The sequence below is a fragment of the Rhinatrema bivittatum genome, chromosome 7 (genome assembly GCF_901001135.1).
Source record: "Rhinatrema bivittatum chromosome 7, aRhiBiv1.1, whole genome shotgun sequence".
In the NCBI taxonomy this organism is placed as follows: Eukaryota; Metazoa; Chordata; class Amphibia; order Gymnophiona; family Rhinatrematidae; genus Rhinatrema; species Rhinatrema bivittatum.
Window position 1 is genome coordinate 192,237,176 of NC_042621.1, and position 23,319 is coordinate 192,260,494.

The 23,319-nt window shown below is 44.8% G+C and overlaps 1 protein-coding gene across 2 annotated transcripts in view; it reads left to right on the forward strand.

Annotated features, from left to right (window-relative positions):
- CTNNA3 (catenin alpha 3) overlaps positions 1-23,319 on the forward strand; it is a 2,257,234-nt gene that overhangs the window by 16,850 nt on the left and 2,217,065 nt on the right. For both annotated transcript variants that reach the window (XM_029609715.1, XM_029609716.1), the window contains exons 2-3: positions 3,160-3,266; positions 21,061-21,253. In XM_029609715.1, coding sequence (XP_029465575.1) covers positions 3,165-3,266; positions 21,061-21,253 — 295 coding nt within the window. In that variant the 5' untranslated portion in view covers positions 3,160-3,164. The remainder of the gene's footprint in view (positions 1-3,159; positions 3,267-21,060; positions 21,254-23,319) is intronic.

The following is a 23,319-nucleotide window of genomic DNA, read 5'->3' on the forward strand; positions in this document are numbered from 1 at the left end:
TCTGTCCCAGCACATACTTATTTGTGCCATGTACTTGCCGGGGCAGAAGAATGTGATGGTGGATGAATTGAGTTGTTTCTTCCGCCCCGCACGAGTAGTCCCTGAAACAGGAGGTTGCAGATCAGATCTTCCATCTCTGGGGAATTCCAGACGTAGATCTCTTCGCTTCCCTCCACAACAGGAAGGTACTTTATTTTTGCTCTCTGTCCATGGGGAAGGGCAAGGCAGCATCGGATGCTTTTGCCTGCCATTGGGGCACAGGCTTCCTGAATGTCTACCCTTTGCTTCTGCTAGTGTCAGGAACTTTCTTGAAACTCCAATAGGACCAGGGGACCATGATTCTCATCACACCTTATTGGCCAATACAGATCTGGTTTCTGCTCCTGTAGGATCTCTCTCTGCGGGAGCCGAGCAGTCTGGGAACCTCCCCAGACCTCATCACGCAGGATTGGGTCAAGCCGCACCATCCCAACCTCCAGGCCTTATCTCTCATGGTTTGGTTGTTGAGAGGTTGACCTTACAGCCCCTGGACCTCTTGGAGGGAGCAGCCTGGGTCCTGGGTGAGTCCAGGAAACCTTCCACTAGGAAGTCTTACAGCCTGAAATGGAAGAGATTTTCCATTTGGTGTGAGAGCCACTGCTTGGATACGTTTCTTGTTCCACACCTAAACTCTTGATTACCTGCTGCACCTATAAGAGGCTGGCTTGAAGACCACCTCTGTTAGAGTGCATCTTAGTGCTATTGGGGCCTACCACCTCGGTGTGGATGGATCGCCCATTTCGATGTTACCTATCATGGGGTGCTTTATGCGGGGTCTGCTTCAGTTGAAGCCTCCCTCCAGACCCCTGCAGTTTCCTGGGTCCTCACTGTGGTCTTGGCCCATTTGATGAAGGCTCCTTTTGAGCCTTTGTGCTCTTGTGACCTGAAGTACCTGACCTGGAAGGTCATTTTTCTGGTAGTGGTCACCTTGGAGCAAGATTTGTGAACTTCAGGCTCTGGTTTCATAACCAACCTAAACAAAGCCCTTCCATGATTAGGTGGTTCTCCGCACACACCCTAAGTTCCTACCAAAGGTGGTGACTTATTTCTATCTGAACCAGTCTATCATCCTGTCCACCTTCTTTCCTAAGCCTCACTCCCACCAGGGTGAATGGGCTCTGCATAGCCTAGATTGCAAAAGGGCCTTAGCCTTCTGCCTGGAGTGAACAGAAGGCCACAGGCAATCCACACAACTCTTCATCTCTTTTGACAAGAATCGATCGGGAGTGCCATGACCAAGTAGACCATGTCTAATTGGCTAGTGGATTGCATTTCTTTCTGCTATAGGCAGGCAGGACTGCAACTGGGGGGCCATGTCAAGGTTCACTCTGTTCAAGCCATGGCAGCTTTGGCGGCCCACTTGCTAGTGGTCCCCATGGATGAGAACTGCAGGGTTGCGACATGGAGTTCCCTCCACACCTTTGCCTAGCACTACTGTCTGGACAGGGACAGCTGATGCGATAGTAATTTCAGCCAGGCTATCCTCCGGAATCTCTTTTAGATATAAAACCCAACTCTTCCTGCCTCAAGTCCATTGTTCGGTTTCAGGCTGATTCCCTGTGTTACCAACTGCACCTCGGTTGTTGTGCTTATTGGCACCTGGTTAGGTTGCTGTTAGACCCCTTGTTTGGGAACAGCCTATAGCTAGGAATTCACCCACTTGTGAGGACTATCATCCTGCTTGTCCAGAGTTGCTTACCTGTAACAGGTGTTCTCTTAGGCAGCAGGATGTTAATCCTCAGGAAACCCACCCACCACCCTGCAGAGTTGGGTTTCTCCTATGTTTGTTATTTTTTCGTAATTCTATATTATGAGACTGAAGCGGAACCCACGTGGATGCGTGGATAGGGGCATGCTGGGCATGCTCAGTGTGCCAGTCAAAGTTTCTAGAAACTTTGACTGGGCTCCATCTGATGATGTCATCCACTTGTGGGGACTAACATCTTGCTGTCCTAGAAGAATACCTGCTACAGGTAAGCAACTCTGCTATCTGTCCCCCGTCCCCCCCCCCCCCCCATTTTTAAATACTCAGGGGTAAAAAATGTTTAAAGTTGTGTACTTCACTGCTATTCCCCCCCCAACCTTTCTCTATTAGTGTTCCTTCTTTTTTTTTTTTTTCTATCCATATGAGTATGTTGGTTGCCCTGGATAATAATAGACCATATACCCACTGTTATTTTTGCATTGCTTGATTTAAAATAAGAAAACTGCAGATTTATATTATATCTTACTACTATAATTTTCCCACTTAATATTCTGGTTGGATTTATTGTCTACTTACATAATACTAGTAAAAAGGTTAATTTCTGTTTTATTCTGGTGTGATGATTTCTTCTGGTCTGTGGTGCCACAAGTGAGAGGTTTTTTGGGAAGGGCACAGAATTGTAGTATTGGGTGACTGGGAGCCTGTCCAAACCCCACTCAGACTATGAACCTGAATATAAATCATATTAAAAAATATTATTTCTCATGTAGTACTCCCTACCTCAAGCATAGGGGTAATGCATGTTCTGGACCAAGTGGGGGGCCACATGTATGTTTGTCTTGAATAGATTTTAAGCTCCATGGAGCAGAGACTGCATTTTATGTGTATCTGTACAGTGCTACATTGTTGAGTAGCACTTTAAAATGATGATTAGTAGTAGTAGTAATAATAACCAAAGACAGAATAATGTAGGATGAGGCAGTTATACAGACTGTACTCAACTCCAATTCAAGGTCTAAGCATCCTCTTGTAATCTAGATAGGCCCTGTTTCTAATGTTTTTGGTACTACAGAACAAAATATTGCCAGCTGTGGCTGTTTTGTGGCTCATTATTTTGTATCTTATAATGTGTCAAGACTGAGTGCATTCATTGTCCCCCAGGCTGATTTTTTGTCAATACCACCACTGCCATTCTCTTACTCTGCATTGCAGATTATACTGTTATACATCAATATGTGGCAGACATTTGGAAGGCAGTAATACATTTCAAGCAGTCATGGTCAATTCCAATGGTTTTGAATGACCCAGTCAGCTCCTGCTTTACATCTCCTGCATTTTGATAGACTCCACTGTTTATGTGTCATAGTTAAAAAGGAATGTATGTATAAAACAGTTTGTTTTGTTTATGTATACAGATAAAATGTCAACACCACCACCAGTCATTAAACTGAAACTTGATCCAAAGGATCTTCAGATTCGGACTTTCACTGTTGAGAAACTTCTGGAACCACTAGTTATTCAGGTATATTCATTTTACTATACATGTTTTTTTTGTTCAAACATATTGAACATGCAATAGTAGCATGAGCTAACTGAAAAGCTGCACAAATATGATGCTATAATGCAGTACATAAACTGCATTGTATATATTAATATGCTATAAATATCACTTTTATATTCACCAGATTTTCTGTAGTACAATACCATACTGCAGTCTATATGTAATCCCCTTTTGCAGGTCACACCCTGTAGACAGCAAGGAGCCACCTTGCTGTCTACAGGGAGAGTGAAGGAGGGACTGCAGAATGAAGAAAGATTAGCTGCAGACCCGGATCAGGATTCTCTAAATGAGGGTCATCTCAAGCTGTAAGACCCAAGGGGATTACACACAATCTCTGAAAAACAGTCCACACACTAGGGATGTGAATCGTTTTAGGACGATTAAAATTATCGTCCGATAATTTTAATATCGTCTTAAACCGTTATGGAACACAATACAATAGAGATTCTAACGATTTATCGTTATAAATCGTTAGAATCGTGAGCCGGCACACTAAAACCCCCTAAAACCCACCCCCCACCCTTTAAATTAAATCCCCCACCCTCCCGAACCCCCCCCCCCCAATGACTTAAATAACCTGCGGGTCCAGCGGCGGTCCGGAACGGCAGCGGTCCGGAACGGGCTCCTGCTACTGAATCTTGTTGTCTTCAGCCGGCGCCATTTTCCAAAATGGCGCCGAAAAATGGCGGCGGCCATAGACGAACACGATTGGACGGCAGGAGGTCCTTCCGGACCCCCGCTGGACTTTTGGCAAGTCTTGGGGGGGGTCAGGAGGCCCCCCCCAAGCTGGCCAAAAGTTCCTGGAGGTCCAGCGGGGGTCAGGGAGCGATTTCCCGCTGCGAATCGTTTTCGTACGGAAAATGGCGCCGGCAGGAGATCGACTGCAGGAGGTCGTTCAGCGAGGGTTCCGGCGCCTCGCTGAACGACCTCCTGCAGTCGATCTCCTGCCGGCGCCATTTTCCGTACGAAAACGATTCGCAGCGGGAAATCGCTCCCTGACCCCCGCTGGACCTCCAGGAACTTTTGGCCAGCTTGGGGGGGGCCTCCTGACCCCCCCCAAGACTTGCCAAAAGTCCAGCGGGGGTCCGGAAGGACCTCCTGCCGTCCAATCGTGTTCGTCTATGGCCGCCGCCATTTTTCGGCGCCATTTTGGAAAATGGCGCCGGCTGAAGACAACAAGATTCAGTAGCAGGAGCCCGTTCTGGACCGCTGCCGTTCCGGACCGCCGCTGGACCCGCAGGTTATTTAAGTCATTTGGGGGGGGTTCGGGAGGGTGGGGGATTTAATTTAAAGGGTCGGGGGTGGGTTTTAGGGGGTTTTAATGTGCCGGTTTTGCGATTTTACGTTTTTTCGATTTTTCACGATTTTTCACGATATTTTACCCCCCCAAACGGCAACAATACGATTCCCTCCCCCTCCCAGCCGAAATCGATCGTTAAGACGATCGAGGACACGATTCACATCCCTACCACACACCAATAGTTATGTTCCAAGACAAAAGCAAAATTTACTGGTCTAAAAATATAGGTAAAAGGTTTATAGTTACACATTGCAAAATCACTAAAGTACAACTTCTTAAGCACCTAGAATAAACGTGGCAGGGTAAGTGGGACTTCCACTTTTGTCCCTGGTGTTTTTCTCCCTTTTTTGGAACTTTTAGTACTATTCCCTTGAAATAGTACTCACTACCTGGGGATGTCTTCAGTCCCAAGACAATGATTTTCGTTCCGGGACTTAGGAACATGTGTCCTCTGGATACCTGCAGACAGTTTTCAATTTCGGAAAAGAAACACATTCTCCTGATGGGCAGAGGCACTTACTCTTTCTTCCCCTGGAGTAGGGTTACCAACTTTTCTATGGAGTAGGACCGGATACTTGGGGGGGGGGGGGGGGGTGCGGCCGGCTGCAGCCACCCCCCCTTTTTTCCCTAGGCAAATTCTTCCTGCCTGTCTTTGGGGCTCAGTTCAACTCTCCTCTTCCTCTGCTACCAGGAGGACAGCGTGAAGTAGAAACAAGTGCCGCACAGCTGTGAGACAGACAGAGGAAGGAGAGTTAATCAAGTCCCGAAAACAGGCAGGTTATTGGAGCGCTGCCAGGCTGCTGATTGGCCCCTGGCCTTGCCTGACCGGGTTTTACAGTTCCAGTTACTCTTGTAACCAGACTCTGTACAACAGGCTGCAAAACTGGGCTGTCTGGTCAAAAACCGGGCAGTTGGTCACCCTACCTGGAGCCCTAGAGATCCATACCCTTTAGCTGCCTATGACTAGCTTCTCTGGATGTCATCTACTCCTTGTGACACAGACCCATCCTATAGAAGATAGACCCTAACTAAGACTCATAAAATTAATATACACCCATGTAACCTCTCATTGCTGGAAATTTCCACATTATAAGTATATAGTGAAGCCTATTCATTCTTACATAATATATTCTGCAGCTCTCCATTAATTAACATTCTTGACTCTGTGCCATGTCCCATACCCATATTCTTACAATATCATGTTGCTTTTTAGGTTTGCATATTATTAATATGGTAATCCCTTAGCCTGAAAACTTCACATTGCCAGTTAATATGAGAGGCTGCATGAAAAAAGAAATGCTTAAGGAAGGCACATTTGGTTTGAATACTATCTCTCTCCTCCCATTCAATCTCAGACAGATGCAGTGACTAGTCCCTTCAACAATGATTCTGAACGAGGATGAAAGCATCTGTATCTGAAAGCATAATGGGAGATAGGAATGAAAGCTCAATATGAATTTAGTCTTTGTGTTTAAACTTTTCATAGTTGCATAGGGAACCAGTTATTGGGAAGAAGGAAGGAGGTAAAGAAAAAAAGTATGAATATGAACTAGATTATATAGTAGATAGTGTGATGTGATATAGAATATTTATGATTATGAACTAGAATATGTATATGCTGTGGTGTTGAACTAGAAGGTGAATGTTGACAGACGGCATGTGATCGTTGACCATGAATATGAATGCGGATATTGTAAACCGTTGTGATCTTCATTTGGAACAATGGTATATAAAATGTCTAAATGCCTAAATAAATAAAAATATGTATTAGATACTAATGTAGTCCTGTTACACTCCTGCTTTCTACTATTACACTCCTCACCATTTTTCTCAGCAGTGCTACACATCCACAGTTCTTGCAACATTTGGCTGCCCGTGGGATGCCCCCATGAGCAGCCTCACTCACACGATTGTTGCAGCAGCGAGTTGAGGTGGGCCGGCCTGATGGAACTGAGGGTTCCGTCGTGGACAGGCCGGGAGGCGGAACCAAGCTGAAGCACCGAAGACGACTTCACCCTGGAAGTCCTAGATCCCCCCAGGAGGGGCCCATAGGGATCTGGACCGCTGGGACTTAGAAGATCACGGCAGATGAGAGGAAGAAGCGAAGGTTTCACCCTGGAAGTCCTAGATCCCCCCAGGAGGAGCCCGTAGGGATCTGGACCGCTGGGACTTAGGAGGCAACCGTGAGACGAGACGAGAAGAGAGTCCGAGGGTCGAGGCAGGCGGCAGGCAAGGCACGTCAGAAGCAAACCGGAGTCAAGAACCAGGAAGTCACCAAGAGAGAGGATCTGCTGGAGCTGGAGCTGGGGCAGGAACACGGAGAGGATCCGAGGGTCAAGGCAGGAACCGCAGGGATGGAAGGCAGGAACAGCAGGACCGGACAGCAGGCTCAACAGGATCAAAAGGAACAGCAGGAACGGACAGCAACTAGACACTCCTAAGAGGGACCTCGTTGCAAGGCATTGCTCAGGAGTCAGACACCAGCTTAAGTACTGTGCCAGCGTCTGATGTCATCCAGGGGGCGGTCCAGCACTTCCGGGTGCTGGACCTTTAAATGCTCTGCTCTCGTGCGCGCGTAGCAGCGTGGGGGCAGAGCCAGCATCGGGCTTCGGAAGCGTCTCCCTCATGGAGACGCCGCAGCCATGCGGCCTAGCAGGCCTGAAGCCCAGCGATTTCGGCCATGGACCAGAGCAGAGGTAAGCGGCCACGGACCCAATCACGAGGGAGGCGATCGGGTCCGCAACACTGATGCTAGCAGTCAGCTCCCACAGCGTGGACGCCACTATTCTGCTTTCTACAACACCGCCCACTCTAGGCACGTGCATGTGCTGCGCACCAGCCTATGAGGCCCCCATGGCGGGAAACCCAGCACAGGTGCCTTCCAACATCATGTGGCTATACGCTGTATGGCCGGCGCCATTTTCCGTACGGAAAAACGATTCGCGTGCAGGAAGTCGTTCCCGGACCCCCGCTGGACTTTTGGCAAGTCTTGTGGGGGTCAGGAGGCCCCCCCAAGCTGGCCAAAAGTCCCTGGGGGTCCAGCGGGGGTCCGGGAGCGATCTCCTACGCTCCTGACGTCGGGGGACAAAAAACAAAATGGCGCCGGTGCTACCTTTGACCTGTCATATGACAAGGCAAAGGTAGCGCCGGCGCCATTTCTACAACGCACCGGAGGCCTGAGAGTAAAAGATCACACCGGGACCCTCCCTCTGGACCCCAGGTAATTTAAGGCATTTTGGGGGGGTTCGGGAGGGTGGGGGATTTATTTTAAAGGGTCGGGGTGGGTTTTAGGGTTGTTTTAGTGTGCCGGTTTTCCCGCCCTCCCCCTTCCCCTCCCCCTTCCCCCAATTTACGATTTTTTGACGATAAATCGGGGGAATTGTTATTGTATCACGGCTCTAACGATTTTTGACGATTTAAAATATATCGGACGATATTTTAAATCGTCAAAAAACGATTCACATCCCTATTATAAACTTGAAGATAAATATCTTAAGAGGTCACTGGTACTTACTATTCTCAGGCTTAAATGAAACAATAGTTATTGTGAAGGACAAAGAGGTCAGTGCAATATATGAACTATTACAGGCTTCCTAAAATAGTCCTCAGTTAAAAAAAAGAAACTTACTGGTTCTAGACATCAGAGGTTGATAGTTGTGGTTCAAGGACGTCCTTTGAAATCCAAGCATAGCCCCAGGAAATCATTAATTTCTTAAGCCTTTAAGAAAGCCTACAAGGATTCAAATTTCACCTTAATTGAAATGGTGGAGATTTCACCTCACATGTTGCAAGTCCACATGGCTTAATCCCTAGTCATCTGCTCTGAGTCCTGGCTGTTATTGGATTCTGCTTGTCTGGAGAACCTCCCACACCAGCGATCACAAACTTGGCAGCGTAATACTTCATAAATGGAGACTATCTATACCTCACTTAGTGACAATCCAAGAGCACTATACTGTGATCTGGTCAGTTCACTGTTCCCAGCCAAAAACCCAGACAGAAACTTTCTTTCACTTTTCCTGCCCCTTTGGCTGGTTCTATAAGACAGAGAAGCTATCCCAGTGGCCAATTTGTCTCTATAAATCACAGCAGTGGGCTAAACTAAAAGGAGCAATGACAAAGGCAAAACATCTGTATGCTAGAAAAGTAAACAAAAGCAAGAGAAATAAGAAACCTATTTGGTTCTCAAAGGAGGTAGCTGAAGAAATAGAAGCAAAAACAACAGCATTTGAGGAATATAAAGGATCCCAAAAAGAGGAACACAAGGAAGAATATCTGGTGAAACTGAGGGAGACAAAGAAAGTAATCAAGAAAGCAAAAAGTCAGGCGGAAGAAAGGATTGCCAAAGAGGTAAAGCGAGGTGACAAAATATTCTCCAGATATATCAGAGAAAGGAGAAAGGTCCGAAGTGGTATAGTGAAACTGAAAGGTGAAAAGGATCAATGTGTGGAGAGAGACAAAGAAATGGCAGAAATATTAAAGAAATACTTCAGTTTGGTGTTCACTGAAGAAGACCCTGGAGAAGGACCGTCGCCAGTTAACAAGACAGTGGATGGGGTGGAGTAGACGAAACTCCATTTACAGAAGAGAATGTATGGGAAGAGCTAGGAAAACTGAAAGTGGACAAATCCATGAGACCTGATGAGGTACATCCCAGGATACTGAGGGAGCTCAGAGATGTACTGGCTCATCTGCTGCATGACCTGTGCAATAGATTCCTGGAAATGGGAGTGGTGCCAAGTGATTGGAGAAGAGCAGTGGTGGTCCTGGTTCACAAGAGTGGGAGCAGAGAGGAGGCTGGAAACTACAGGCCAGTTAACCTCACCTCGGTGGGAAAATTAATGGAGACTCTGCTGAAGGAAAGAATAGTGAATTATCTACAGTCAGGAGTATTGCTGGACCTGAGACAGCATGGAATCACCAGGGTAAGGTCCTGTCAGACAAATCTGATTGACTTTTTTGATTGGGTGACTAAAGAATTGGATCAAGGAAGAGCGCTCGATGTGATCTACTTGGATTTCAGCAAAACGTTTGATATGGTCCCGCATAGGAGGTGCTATGATTGCCGACTGCAGGAGTCCGCGGTTGGCTGTTCCCACCTCCTGGCGTCAGCCTGGTGTGGTGGCCCCGGGCTCCCTAGTCACGGTGCCCAACTGCCACCATTCCTGCTCCCTCGCTGGTGTGTCGGGCCCTTCTAGGCCGAGTAACAACCTTAACGCCATGCCTCGGTGGCTTTCCTGGATACGCTGCCACTGCCGCCTTCCCTTTGGGCCGAGCACCCTCCTAGGTGCATGCATGCGGCATCTCTACAAATTAAGGGGCCTGTGGCGGGAAATCCTCCTGCGACCCCTCCTGATGATGTTCCGGCTCCCCGTATATAAGGCAAGCTCTGGCAGTCAGAGTTTGCTTTGGCAACAAGTCCCTTGCTCTCTCAAGAGGTGTTCCTATTTGCAGCGTTCCTGCTCCCAGCCTTCCTGCTCTCTGTTACCTTCTCCTGCCCTACTCCTGTTCTCCTGTTCACCTTCCCTTTGGTCGGACTTTCTGGCTTGAATCTTGACTACAAGTATCGCCATCTGCCCTGATCTCTGGCTTGCATCTTGACTACGAGTATCGCCGCCTGTTCGGACTAGACCTGAGTTACTGTTGGGCCTTCCTCCATGGGATCATCCACGCAGAGGCCCACCTAAGACCAGCTGGCCCCAGTACTCAAGGGCTCAACCTGTGGGAATGTGGGCTGAGCCTCTGCTTCCCATCTGGCCTCACCTACTAACGAGAGGGACCTGAGGAGGTCTCCCTTCAGGCAGCATCAACTCCTCCCTTGGCTTCAGGGTCCACTCTCCCAACAGGAGGCTTGTGAATAAAATGAGAAGCTTGGGAGTGAGCACCAAGGTGGTAGCATGGATTACAAACTGGTTGACGGATAGAAGACAGCGTGTGATGGTAAATGGAACCTACTCTGAAGAGAGAATGGTGTTAAGTGGAGTGCCACAAGGATCAGTGTTGGTTCTTTATTTATTCTCAAGCCTCACTGAATCCTCTGTGCCCGACAATATTATATCAAGGTGCCATAATGAAGATTAGTTCTCACCAAACGTTTGTGCAAGTGCAAAAGATTCTCCCAGCTTTCTCCTTGCTGTACAATTCCCGGTACAAAAACTGGAGGGACCGCTAACACTTCCTTCAAGTGTGACTGTGTAAAACTGAAAGTATCATCCCATTGCATGGCCATTCTTTTTATTATTAATCCCCCAAAAATATGTTTCGTGTTGAAAAACCAATAATCTCTCTATAAAGGCTAACACTTCCTCTCTATATATGCTTGTACATAAATTGAACAACAAAAGGAGGAATCTCTGGATTAGATTGAAGGCTTTTATGCTGGCTGGTAGAGAGGAGGAGGGGGAAATGTGCTGGGCAGGAAGGCCTTGGGAGATAGAGAGTCAGGAGTCTGCTGGGTTGGAAGGGGTGGGGGAAAGGAGGTTGGGTTGCTGGGTAGGGAGAGGTAGAGAAAGGAGGGGCTGGTGGCTGCTGGACAGAGAGGAGAGATGGAAATGAGGAGAGAGATGGAGATGGGCCTGCTGGGTTTGGGGAGGTCAGGGGAGGTCAGGGGATGCTGAGCAGGAAGGGGTGGGAAAGAGGTGGTCAGAGGTATGCTCTGTAAGGAAGGGGAGAGGGAAGGGCAGGGAGAGTTGAGCAGGGGACAGAGGTGACACAGGGAAGAGGATGCAGGGGTGGGGGTGTTGGAATTGTTGGACAGGGATATGAGCATGTGAAGGGATGATTGAGTACTTGGGAGAAGTGAGGGGTGATGGGGGCATGGAGGGGAGTGATGGAATACAAGAGCTATAATATATTAGAGATGTGAATCGGAACCGGAATCGGTTTGGATTCCGGTTCCGATTCACATGTGGTTTTTTTTTCATTGGGCCCAAACACGGTTTTGTTTATCGGCTGCGCCCATTATTAAAGACTTGAAAAAGACTTTCTTGTGGCATCCACCACTTTGTTGCTTCCTCACGGCTTTACTGGATCGCCTACCTTGTTGCTTTTTGGGTCCATCCCCTTAGCTTCCCCCACCCTCCCGACCCCCCTCCAAAACTTTTTACAGGTACCTGGTGGTCCAGTGGGGGTCCCTGGAGCGATCTCCCGCTCCCGGGCCGTCGGCTACCACTAATCAAAATGGCGCCGATGGCCCTTTGCCCTTACCATGTGACAAGGTATCCGTGCCATTGGCCGGACCCTATCACATGGTAGGAGCACTGGATGGCCCGCGCCATCTTGTGCTCCTACCATGTGACAGGGGCTGACCAATGGCACCGGTAGCCTCGTGACATAGTTAGGGCAAAGGCTATCGGCGCCAGTTTGATTACTGGCAGCCGATGGCCCGAGTGCAGGAGATCGCTCCCGGACCCCCGCTGGACCACCAGGGGCTTTTGGCAAGTCTTGGGGGACCCTCCTGATCCCCACAAGACTTGCCAAAAGTCCAGCGGGGGTCCAGGAGCAACCTCCTGCACTCGGACTGTCGGCTGCCAGTATTCAAAATGGTGCCGATAGCCTTTGCCCTTACTATGTCACAGGGGCTACCGGTGCCATTGGTCAGCCTCTGTCACATGGTAGGAGCACAAGATGGCACCGGCCATCCAGCCATTTTGATTAGTGGCAGCCAACGGCCTGGGAGATCGCTCCAGGGACCTCCACTGGACCACCAGGTACCTGTAAAAAGTTTTTTGGGGGGGTCGGGAGGGTGGGGGAAGCTAAGGTATTAGTTTTAAAGGGTCGGGGTGGGTTTAGGGGTTATTTTTGTGTGCCATTTTTCCCACCGTCCCCCAAAACGATAAGAGAACCTCCACGATCAATATCGTGGGGTTTTCCTATCGTTTTGGGGGAGCCCCCGATTTCTGACGATTTTGAAAATATCGTCCGATATTTTCAATCGTCTGAAGCCCGATTCACATCCCTATAATATACCAGTTTTGAGAATATGTAAGTTTTTTATCTTTGAACTTTGCTTATTGTAGGAAGAAATATATTTCTGTTTCTAGTTCTCCAGTTTTGCACTGCATGCAGAAGGTCTTGGTGCTTCCATTATAGTTTTTGTTCCATATTTGTAATTTGTGGTATTTTATTCTATATTAAGTGAAGGTAGGTCTGTCTGTATTCTGAATGTGAATGACTGAGATATAGTATGTAGGGATTTGTATCAGTCTTATTTGTTGTATTTTCTCAATATGATATTGCACTGGTGGTGAACTGCTGCCTTTTTATGGGTAGGGCTATTGCTGCTTCATTTCTTGGACTTAGTGCTGCTTCGGTATGGCAGGTTTGATAAACATGTACAGAGTGGGGTTTGTTTTTTTCCAGGTTTTGTTTTATTTTTCAATGCACCTGGTAGTAGTGGGTGTTTGTGATGCTGTTATTGAGAGAACACCAGAATCAGAATATCTTTTATGTATGGTGAGTTGTACAGGGAAATGTCTTAGTTCTGCTCTGCATTCGTTAGGAAGCGGGAGATTCCTGTGGATGCAGAGTATAGGTTTATATTTAGTCCTATGATAGTCATGTGTTCAGTGTGTCACACATGTGAATGTCATCTCTCAGGTGTGACCTGATAGAAAAAAGGTTGAGAACCACTGCTTTAGAACTAAAAACCTTTGCAAGGTTGTGGCACACAACCTAGAAGCAAGAAATGGAGGCCTGGCTGACAGTTTTTAACATGTAGAAGAGTAGATTTGAGTCAGCCTTGAGGGACAGCTTTCTGCAGATCCAAGCATTATTGCATTTTCATCTAAACAACATAATCTGAAGTAAGTACACTTGAAAGCTAGTAAACAGATTAGTAAAAACTATTTATTGAAGAATACTTTAGATCCTTTGTTATATACTACCAAGCTGCATTAAACTGATGCCTCATGGTGTTTGAGAGAACTGAAGAAACCTTTATGCCCTGTCACTGTTAGTAGTTCAGGATAAAATAAATACTTCATTCTTCTAAATAGAGGCAGTAATTGTGCAGATTTATACTCATTGCGCAAGCAACACAGAAATACAACATTATACAAATGGAAGAAAACCATTTTGTTTTGGCACCACTTATATTACTTTCTTAATGGCCCGAATGCTGCTTGCAATTCTAGATGATCTAATCAATTCTAATTTATGAATAAAGATTATATTTATGTATACATATATATTCGCACACTTATTATATTTTGTTGTTGAGGGTGGTATAAAAGATTTTTTAGTAAGTGTAACCTGAGAGAAAATTCTTACTATGTGACCTATGGTGTTAGTTCCTTCATTTTGCTTTGAAGTTCTTCCAGTCATTGATTGAATAACAATTTTGTTGACAAAAAAAACAGACAGGGTACATGTCTTATTTACAGGGTCATTTATCATTTCATGAAAGAGAGAGAGCAAGCACCTCTGTAAAGAGTCAGTCTGTCACTCTCTCTATATGTACCAATGTAGAGGGGCACTTTGAATCAGGGTGGGGTTTGTAGGGGTGTTGTAACATAAACATTCTGAGATATTCATAGTAAGCCAGAATCTTAACTAACACTAACTGAAGCGCCCACATTACCCCTATCCTCCGTAACCTACACTGGCTGCCAATAAAATACAGAATTCAACATAAAGCACTCACCATAATACATAAAACCATTCACAAACAACTCACCCTAGACCTACAGGCTCCACTCAAACTCCATGCCTCAGACAGGCCCATCAGAGAGGCATATAAAGGAATGCTGCAAGTCCCACCTACCAAATCCACCCGGCTAACAACCACCAAAGAACATTCCTTCTCTACAGCAGGACCAGTCCTCTGGAACAAACTACCGACTGATCTAAGACTGGAACCATGCCTCCACACCTTCCGAAGGAAACTTAAGACGTGGCTTTTCCTCCAAGCCTTCCCCTAACACAAATTAACTCGTCATACCCAGATCAAGGAACTTAATATCTATTAATTTCATAACATATTAGTTGATAATTACCTAGTTAATCTCTATCGCTCTTACTCCTACTTCACTTATTCCTAGCTACACTAGCTCCCAAGTTCAATACCCCTGTTTATTGTAACTTTGATTTTTCGACCTTTCTTATTTATGTTTACTTGGTTTTATTTTTACTTCTGGTTTCCCCTGTTCCATGTAAACCGGCCTGATATGAATCCCATTCATGAAGGCCGGTATAGAAATGTTTTAAATAAATAAATAAATAAATAATATTGACATCACTAAACATTTGTAGTCATTATAAAGGATGAAAACTTTAACAAGAGGAGTTGATTTGTCAATGCAGCTAGCAAGTTAATTTTCCTTCTCATGCCCTTTTCACTATATTTATAGCATTTTAATAAATCTAGGGGTTAGTTCTTCAGTTGAAGTGAGAATCACATATCAGGAATCAAGTGATTACTTAGACTACTGGGAAATGTGAGGAGGCTGCTGAATCGAAACACATGACTTCAGAATGTTTTGGGGGGATGAAAACACTCTAATAGAATTATTTCCATTATTATAGATCATTATGACAGGGATGACCCCTGAATACTTATAATAACTATTTGCCAGCCCATGAAGCTTAAAGATTCTCCCAAATCAAAGTTTGCGAGAGTCCATCTTATGTCATTCAATGATAGCTTTTAATTGAGCGCATGATACCAAAGAAGGTTAGGCATTGCAAGGCCACTTTATATTTTGGGTTTAAATAGAATCCTTTGAACCAGTCTGGGATATTTCCCCTTCCAAATAAATTTCATTACTCTTCATTGCACAGATGACAGAATATCATAGGGTATAGTTTGGAAAGGTAGCTAAGCTTTGGGATAACTTTCATTTTTATTGCTGCTATACGTCTGAGCCATGATATATGGTAGCGGTCCCATTCTTCAAGGTCTCGGTATATGTATGCGAGTAAGGGCAGATAGTTAAGTTGAAATATGTCTTTCATGGCCCCAATGTAGATCCCTAAATATTTGATTTTATCTTTGGACCATCTAAAAGGGAAGCTCTGCCAAAGGCTCATTACCTGACAGGCAGGAGGCGTTATGTTTAGAATCTCAGATTTATCCCGGTTTATTGAGAACCCGGAGATGGAGATGAACTGGGCAATATCTGTAACTATCTCTTGTAGGGAGATCATGGGGTTCGTGACCATGAATAAGACATCATCTGAAAACAGACAACTTTGAGGAAAAGTCCCCTACATTAATTCCAGTAATTAAGGGGTTATCGTGAATCTTCTGAGCCAGAGATTCTATAAATAGAGCAAAACATAGCGGAGATAATGGGCATCCTTGATGTGTACCTCAACCCATGGAGAAAGTTGCTGAGTAGCCCCCATTCACTTTAATATAAGCCCTAGGAGAGTCATACAGCTTATGGATCCATGTAAGAAAAAAAGGGCCAAACTGCATTTTTTGAAGAACTTTAAATAAGTATGGCCAATTCACTAGGTCGAAAGCCTTTTCGGCATCCATGGCCACAAGAAGGAATGGGAGCTGCTGTTTCGCCACCATATGGGGTTATGATTGTGGACCCTTGGGCTGGCTAGAAGATGGTGATGCAGTGCTGAAGGGATACCCACAGTGGAGTCGTAGCCGGGAGGTGGACTTGATCCAGAGATCCAAGAGAATCTTCACCACTGGAGACCCAAGATCCCCCAGGGAGGAGCCCTTGGGGACCCAAGCCGCTTGGATTTAGGCTCGGACTCTGAGGATGAAGGTATGAAGAGGGTCCGGGAATAGAGAGTACAAAGACGAAGTCGGAGCCGGGAGACCAACAGGAACTTCACCACTGGAAGCCTGCGATCCCCCGGGGAGGAGCCCGTGAGGACCTGAGCCGCTTGGACTTAGGTGCAGTCTCCAGAGGACGAGGGTCTTGAAGATAAATCCGAATCAAGGCAGGTAGCAGAGATGCAAGACGTGGAGGCAAACCAAGGGTCGGGACAGGCGGCAGACAGCAGAGACCGAAGACAAGCCAGAAGTCAGGACGGGCAGTGAAACAGAATACCAAAGAACAAGCTGAAGTCAGGAGCCAGGAAGACAAGCCAAGGGAAGGCAGGAACAGGAGCAGGCAAGGACGGGATGGAACAGGAACAAGGCTGGAGCAGGACTCAGGAACATGCTGGGATAGGAACAAGCAAGAATGAAGACAGCAACTAGCAAACTCAGAGAGTGAACCTCATTGCAAGGCGAAGAGGGAGACTGTAAGCCAGGTTTAAATAGTTTCCAACGTCTGACATCAGTTCAAAGGAGAAATTGAATTTCCCACCCTGGTCCCTTTAAATGAGCCGGCTCTGCGCGTGTGCGCATCTAGAGGGTGGGGTGCCGTTGCGGCAGGAAGTGCAGGAGCTCAGTGGCATCTCCCTTGTGGGGACGCCGCCGGGCTACGGCCCAAACAGATCAGAGGACCGCTGCAAGTTATTCCGGGGCTGGCAGGGAGAGAGGTAAGAGCCCAGTCGCGGCGTCCTGTGACTGGGGATCATAGCATTTATCAAGAAATAGGGATTGAGCTTCAGTCAAAACTGGGAGGGCAATGCCTTCTAGGAACTGGTCTGTGGTGTCTGGTTTAATGTTAGGGTTAACCTCATATAACTCGGAATAAAAGCATAGGAAACGTTGTCAGATATCATTGTTAATCAATACAAAGGGAACATCATAACATCGCTGTTTTTTGGATCGTGATACCTCATAATAAGTAAGGCCTCTCGATTTTTTTCAGAGAGTGCTCTTAAAGAAACATGTCATATTTCAAGCGTTTCCCTTTAAATGGTTTTTACGCTGAACAGACTTGTTTTTATCGTTATAATCACAGGTATCAACAATCAGAGATCTTAGGAATATTTTTTCTGGAACTTTTTATTTATATATTCTTATATTTCAATAGAATTAGATGAGAACAGAGTACTTATCATTTTGTGCGCTTGGCTCGCTGTGATGACTGCTTTTCTGAAAACACCGGTAAGAACCCGACACATCCGTGTTTCGTTTGCTTCTTCAGGGGTTTTAACTTTTACCACGGTGTATTGTTGAAAGCTTGTCCCATCATTTGAGCGCCATTGCGTGATCACAGCTTAACAGAGCAGAGATATCATTGTTAGCCATTAGTATAGTTCCATTTTCATCTTTAATTTTAGTTATATTATTATGTAGGTGTTTTGCTTTCAGTTTGTTAGCTAAAATTCTACTTGCTTTATTTCTCCCTTTGAAATAAACCCGTTTGACCTGTTCCATATTATGTGCAATTTTGACGGCCTCTAGCTCTAGTAAATGAGATCTACATGCTTCCACTTGGTGCAGGTTGATTTGTGAAGGGTATTTCTTATAGTGTCGTTCAAATTGAGTCAACTATTTCAATATAGCCGCTCTTTCTTGGGAAGCCTGCTTTTTAAAATGGGAAGCTCTAGCTATCAACTTGCCCTGCATTACAGCTTTCAAACAGTCCCAAATAATTATTGGAGAGATTTCTTCAGAATCATTAAATTTCAAATATTCCAAGATATCTGCCCTACAATTTTCAACATAGGATTAGTCATCTAATAGGTTGTCGTTTAGTCTCTAGAAACGTTGGCCCATATCATATTTGGGAAAGTTTAGTTCCAGCCAAATTGGAGCATAATCAGACCACATTATTGGCTCTATGGTTACCCCAGTAAGCTGGCTTACAAGCTCTCTATCCAGAAACAGAAAATCTATCCTAGAATAGGTGTTGTGTGGTTTAGAAAAAAAGTATAATTTATAGATTTGGGGTAGAGGAATCACCAGGAATCAATGAAATTGCATTGGGAGAAGAATCTCATGAACTGGGCAGGATCCTTCCTGGAGACAGAGCCACAACCCACTGAATTATCAATAGATGGATTTAGAGTAATGTTACAGTCCCCACAACAATGAGATGACCTTCAGCTTGCGTCATAATAAATTCCCCAAGAAAGGAGAAAAAAGTACCTTATTGCACATTGGGAGCATAAAGGCTTAACAGAGTGTATTTTTCCCCGCCAATAGAAATTACCAGCATCAGAAACCTCCCATCAGGGTCTCGATGACATGATGCCAAATCAAAAGTAAAATCCTTCTTCAAAAGAATCCCCACCCCAGTATATTTAGCTAGCCTTGAGCTTGCTGACCAAAATTGGACAAGGTATAGACCCAAGTGCATCCGGTGTTCTAATCTTCCCTTCAGGTAAGTCTTCTGAACCATTGCAATTGTGATGTTAGATCTGTGGAGATCTGATAATAGGAGCTTCTGCTTTCAGGGAGAATTAAGGCCTTTTACATTTAATGATAAAATTTTAAAGGAGGCCATGACCTTTTGCGAAGTATTAAGCTGATAAAAAGAAATATGGATTCCAATTATAACAAGATATAACAACAACACCGAGCAAAACCCTTGATCATACTTTAACACAATCTGGTCTTTCCCCTCTAAGGCGAATACTATATGGTTGTCCTCCTTGTTACATAGGACACAATATCCAGAACCCTCAAAAACTCTCCCCCATCCCTCCCCTTCAGAACCTCTTAGAAAATAAGGTCCCATATCAAGAACCCAGGAGGAAATGATCAGAGTTCTGTAAGCTTCCTCCTCACCAAGCCATCAGCCGGAGGGCAAGAAGCAAAGCCAACTTGTCTGAGTCATCTCCATCAATGCAAACCAGCCTTCACATATAGAAAAGTATAGTAACTAGAACTGTGGCGTCACAAGTGCGAGCAAGATGGAGAACAGAAGGGGTATGAAACAATAAAGTTGGCTGGCCTAAGGATCAAGTCTTATCGATGTCAGGGGCAGAGTTGTTCGAATTTCTGCGCAGCCTTCTGTCCCCCTTCCCCACTCTTTGCCATTGGGATAGCTCCTCTTTCTGTTGAGTTGGGGGGGGGGGGGGAGGGGAGGACTGATGCGGGACTTCCTGAGCTGTAAAGCTGGCTTCTTTTAGAATCGCTGAGGCCTCTCCCAAGGACTGCGCTTGATATGATGTTCCTTTAATTGAAAACCAGATCCTGAAAGGGTGCAACCATCAATAGTGAATGTTCTCGTTAAGTAGGACTGAAGCAATAGGCTGCATGTCCTGCCATTTCTTGAGAGTAGTAGATGAGATATCTGCAAATATTTGTATATTGTGACCCTCTAGCTGCAGCGCTGTACGTTTCCTTGTCAAAGAGAAGATGCGATCTTTAACAGCAAATTTTTGAAAACACACGATATTGCGTGGCTGTTGACTGGTTTAGGCCCTAAAGCCCGGTGAGCTCTTTCAATCTTAATATGATCCATGGGCATGGAGGAAGTCAAATCGTTGTTGTTTTCCCCACTTAAAAATGGCTCTGCATATTTGGATCATAACCGCTACACAGTTGGAATGCTCCGGCGTGTAGGGGACCCCTTGAAACCGCAGATTCACTTTGCGGTTTCTATTTTCCAAATCTTCCAGCTTCATGGCTAGCTGATTGATTTCTGTAAGCATTGTTTTGTTGTCTTTTTGCAGGATTTGCAGCTTTTTGGCCTGCGTCTCTGTTATTGTCTCATATTCAAAGAGGCGTCGGCCCATCTCGATCACCTCTTCCTTGATTTCTCCCACGAGTTCCATGACCTTGTTCTTATATGTTTTTATATCGTGTCGCAAGTCTCGGAACCATGTTTCAAATTCAGCCTGTGTCGGGATTTCCGAATCTGAGGAGAGTGTTATATCCTCCTGGGTCTCATCTGAGTCGGCTCTGGCTTCCTTCGCCATCTTGTCCTGCTCGGCCAGAGGGCCTCCATTTGCTTTTTTATATGAAAATTTGTGGAAATCGATGGATTTTTGTCTGACCGATATCTGTTGAGATTCTGCACTTGTGTGGGGTAATCTGTGCTGGAGATTGGCCCAGGATGCTTAAAATATCCACCGGATTAGCCTGGTGAGGTGCAAAGCTCAAGATTAAACATCTGAAAGATCTGATGTCATATCCTCTCCCTTATTTTTTATATATTTTTATACTGCTACTTCCACAAGAGTTCAGTGTGGTTCACAATTTAAACATTCATAAATACTACATACAAAACACAATAAAAACAATAGCATTAATATCATCTGTATTTTAAATCACATGTATGCTTTCACAAATAACCAGGCCTTTAACCCTTTTCTGAAAAGCTTAATATCTCTTTCCTCCCTAAATCTCAATGGACTGGTGTTTCATAATTTAGGGCCTATGTAGAATAATACTGTCTCCCGTGTTTTCTGCAATTTATTATTATTGATGGCTGGTAAGGCCAGCAACTTTACCCCTGAAGTGCATAACATACATATGGAGCATACCAAGAAACTATCTTGGCCACTGTACAGTGAGAATTTGAATAAAGAAGTTGTGTATCATCACAAGTATTCTAAATTGAGACCTCCATTTAACCGGAAGCCAAACGCAGAGGCAAGCAGTAAAGCTAAATAAAATAGTGTATCTATTCTCTTTTTAAACAGGTTACCACTCTGGTAAATTGTCCAAAGAACCCTTCTGGTAAGAAAAAAGGATGTTCCAAAAGGGCTCTGATTCTTTTGGCATCTGTTGAAGAAGCCACTTGGAATTTATTGGATAAGGGTGAAAAAATTGCCAAAGATGCGACTGTCTTTAAGGAAGAAATTTCTGAAGCTCTTCTTGATGTTCGTAATACAAGTAAGTTCTTTGAGCATTTTGTCTCTGTATGAGATATAACTACTTATTTAATGAAAAGCCTTATCTAAATCCCAGAGGAACCAAGCAGATCGTTGTTTTTTTGATTCATGATTTTATCTGTGATCTGTAGATGTTTTTTATTTGGTGACTGTAATTCTGGAGTTTAGTATGTAGTAAAATAAAAATGATAGAGGCCTTCTATTAGAAACTGCAGTTATGCGCAAAAATATGGGACTTTGTCCCAAGCTTATTTATTCTGCAGATGTACTCAAAATTTAAATTTGATTTAGAGTTTGGGGAGAAAAGGTTTAAAGATATTTGCTATGTTGAGTTCTGTATATTCCATTTATATTGGATGCCTGATTTATAAAAGTAATACAGCAAACTGTATGTTTCAATTTGACAAAATCAAACTAATGATTTTCAGTAACATCCTGAAGGGCATATTTGGTTTAATTTAATAATTTAAATGATTTGGGCATTAACAGCAGAAAATACCTAAATTATTGTTTATTTATTTATGGTTTATTTGAAAACTTTTCTATGCCGCCATTTAGTAATGCACCATCACAACGGTTTACAAATAGGCACATAAATAGGTTTGGTTTATAAATTATCTAGAAGGTGCCAATAAATTTTTCGGTTACATGTTTCAATAATATAATCTATATGGAAAGTGGATTGGTATTTCCATTTATATGATTAATAGGATAATCATATACGTTTTATACTGTCCTTCTCTTAAATTAATACTTAATTATAAGAAAAAATGATAAAGTAAGCAATTACGCTTTTAGGTGACTTTCATCTGTGTGTAGGTGTTCTTTGCTTGTTCATCTGTGTTCCTTACTCACCGACCTCACTGTGAAAAGCTTTTTTGAAGAGCTATGTTTTTAAATTTTTTTTGAAGAGTTTTAAATCTTTCATTAATCTTATTTCGAGTGGCATTGTGTTCCATATTATTGGACCCGCTAAAGATAGTAGGGGTGTGCATTCATTTTTGCCGTATTGGCGATCCGCAACGTATACTGCACTATTCGTAGTATTCGTGGGGAAGCGAAACGTTTCGCGATTCCCCACGAATACACGAATATTCGCCGAATTATACGGCCACCTAAATAAAAATTTAAACAAACCCCCCACCCTCCTGAATCCCCCCAAGACTTACCAAATCTCCCTGGTGGTCCAACGGGGGGGGTCCGGGACCCATCCCCTGCACTCTCACACCCTCGGTGCCAGTTTCATCATGGTGGCGATAGCCTTTGTCATAGGGGCTACTGGTGCCATTGGTCAGCCTCTGTCACATGGCCATCGGCGCCATCTTGTGCTCCTACCATGTGACAAGGGCTGACCAATGGCACCAGTAGCCCCTGTGACATAGTATGGGCAAAGGCTATTGGCGCCATTTTGAGTACTGGCATCGGACGGCCGGAGTGCAGGAGGTCACTCCGGGACCCCCGTTGGACCCCTAGGGACTTTTGGCCAGCTTGGGGGGGCCTCCTGACCCCCACAAGACTTGTCAAAAGTCCAGCGGGGGTCCGGGAGCGACCTCCTGCACATCGGCCGTCCGATGCCAATACTCAAAATGGCGCCGATCGCCTTTGCCCTCACTTGTCACAGGGGCCGACTTGAAGACTAGACAAAGTATCTTAAACTTGGTTTGCCTACTCATTGGCAACCAATGCAATTCTTTTAACACTAGGGAAATATGTTCCCAATCCTACAGAGCAGCTGAGGTGCAGCATTCTGGACCAATTATAAGTGATAAGATCTTTTATGGAAGACCAAAATATAAAGCATTACAGTAGTCTAGCTGTGAACCTACTGAAGCCTGAATCAAGGTTTTCATGGCAACAGACTCAAATCATAGCACAACATCTGCTAAACAAAACTGTGGAAGATCCAATGACTCATTAGTCCAACTAATCAACATTGGCTTCTAATTTAGCTGGATTCAATCATATCTTATTTTGCTGTGGCCAGTTCAAAACTGCCTCCAAACATCTATTGATCTAGGCCACCATATTGGCCATATTTTATAGAGTCCATCAAGCTAGGGTGAGAGA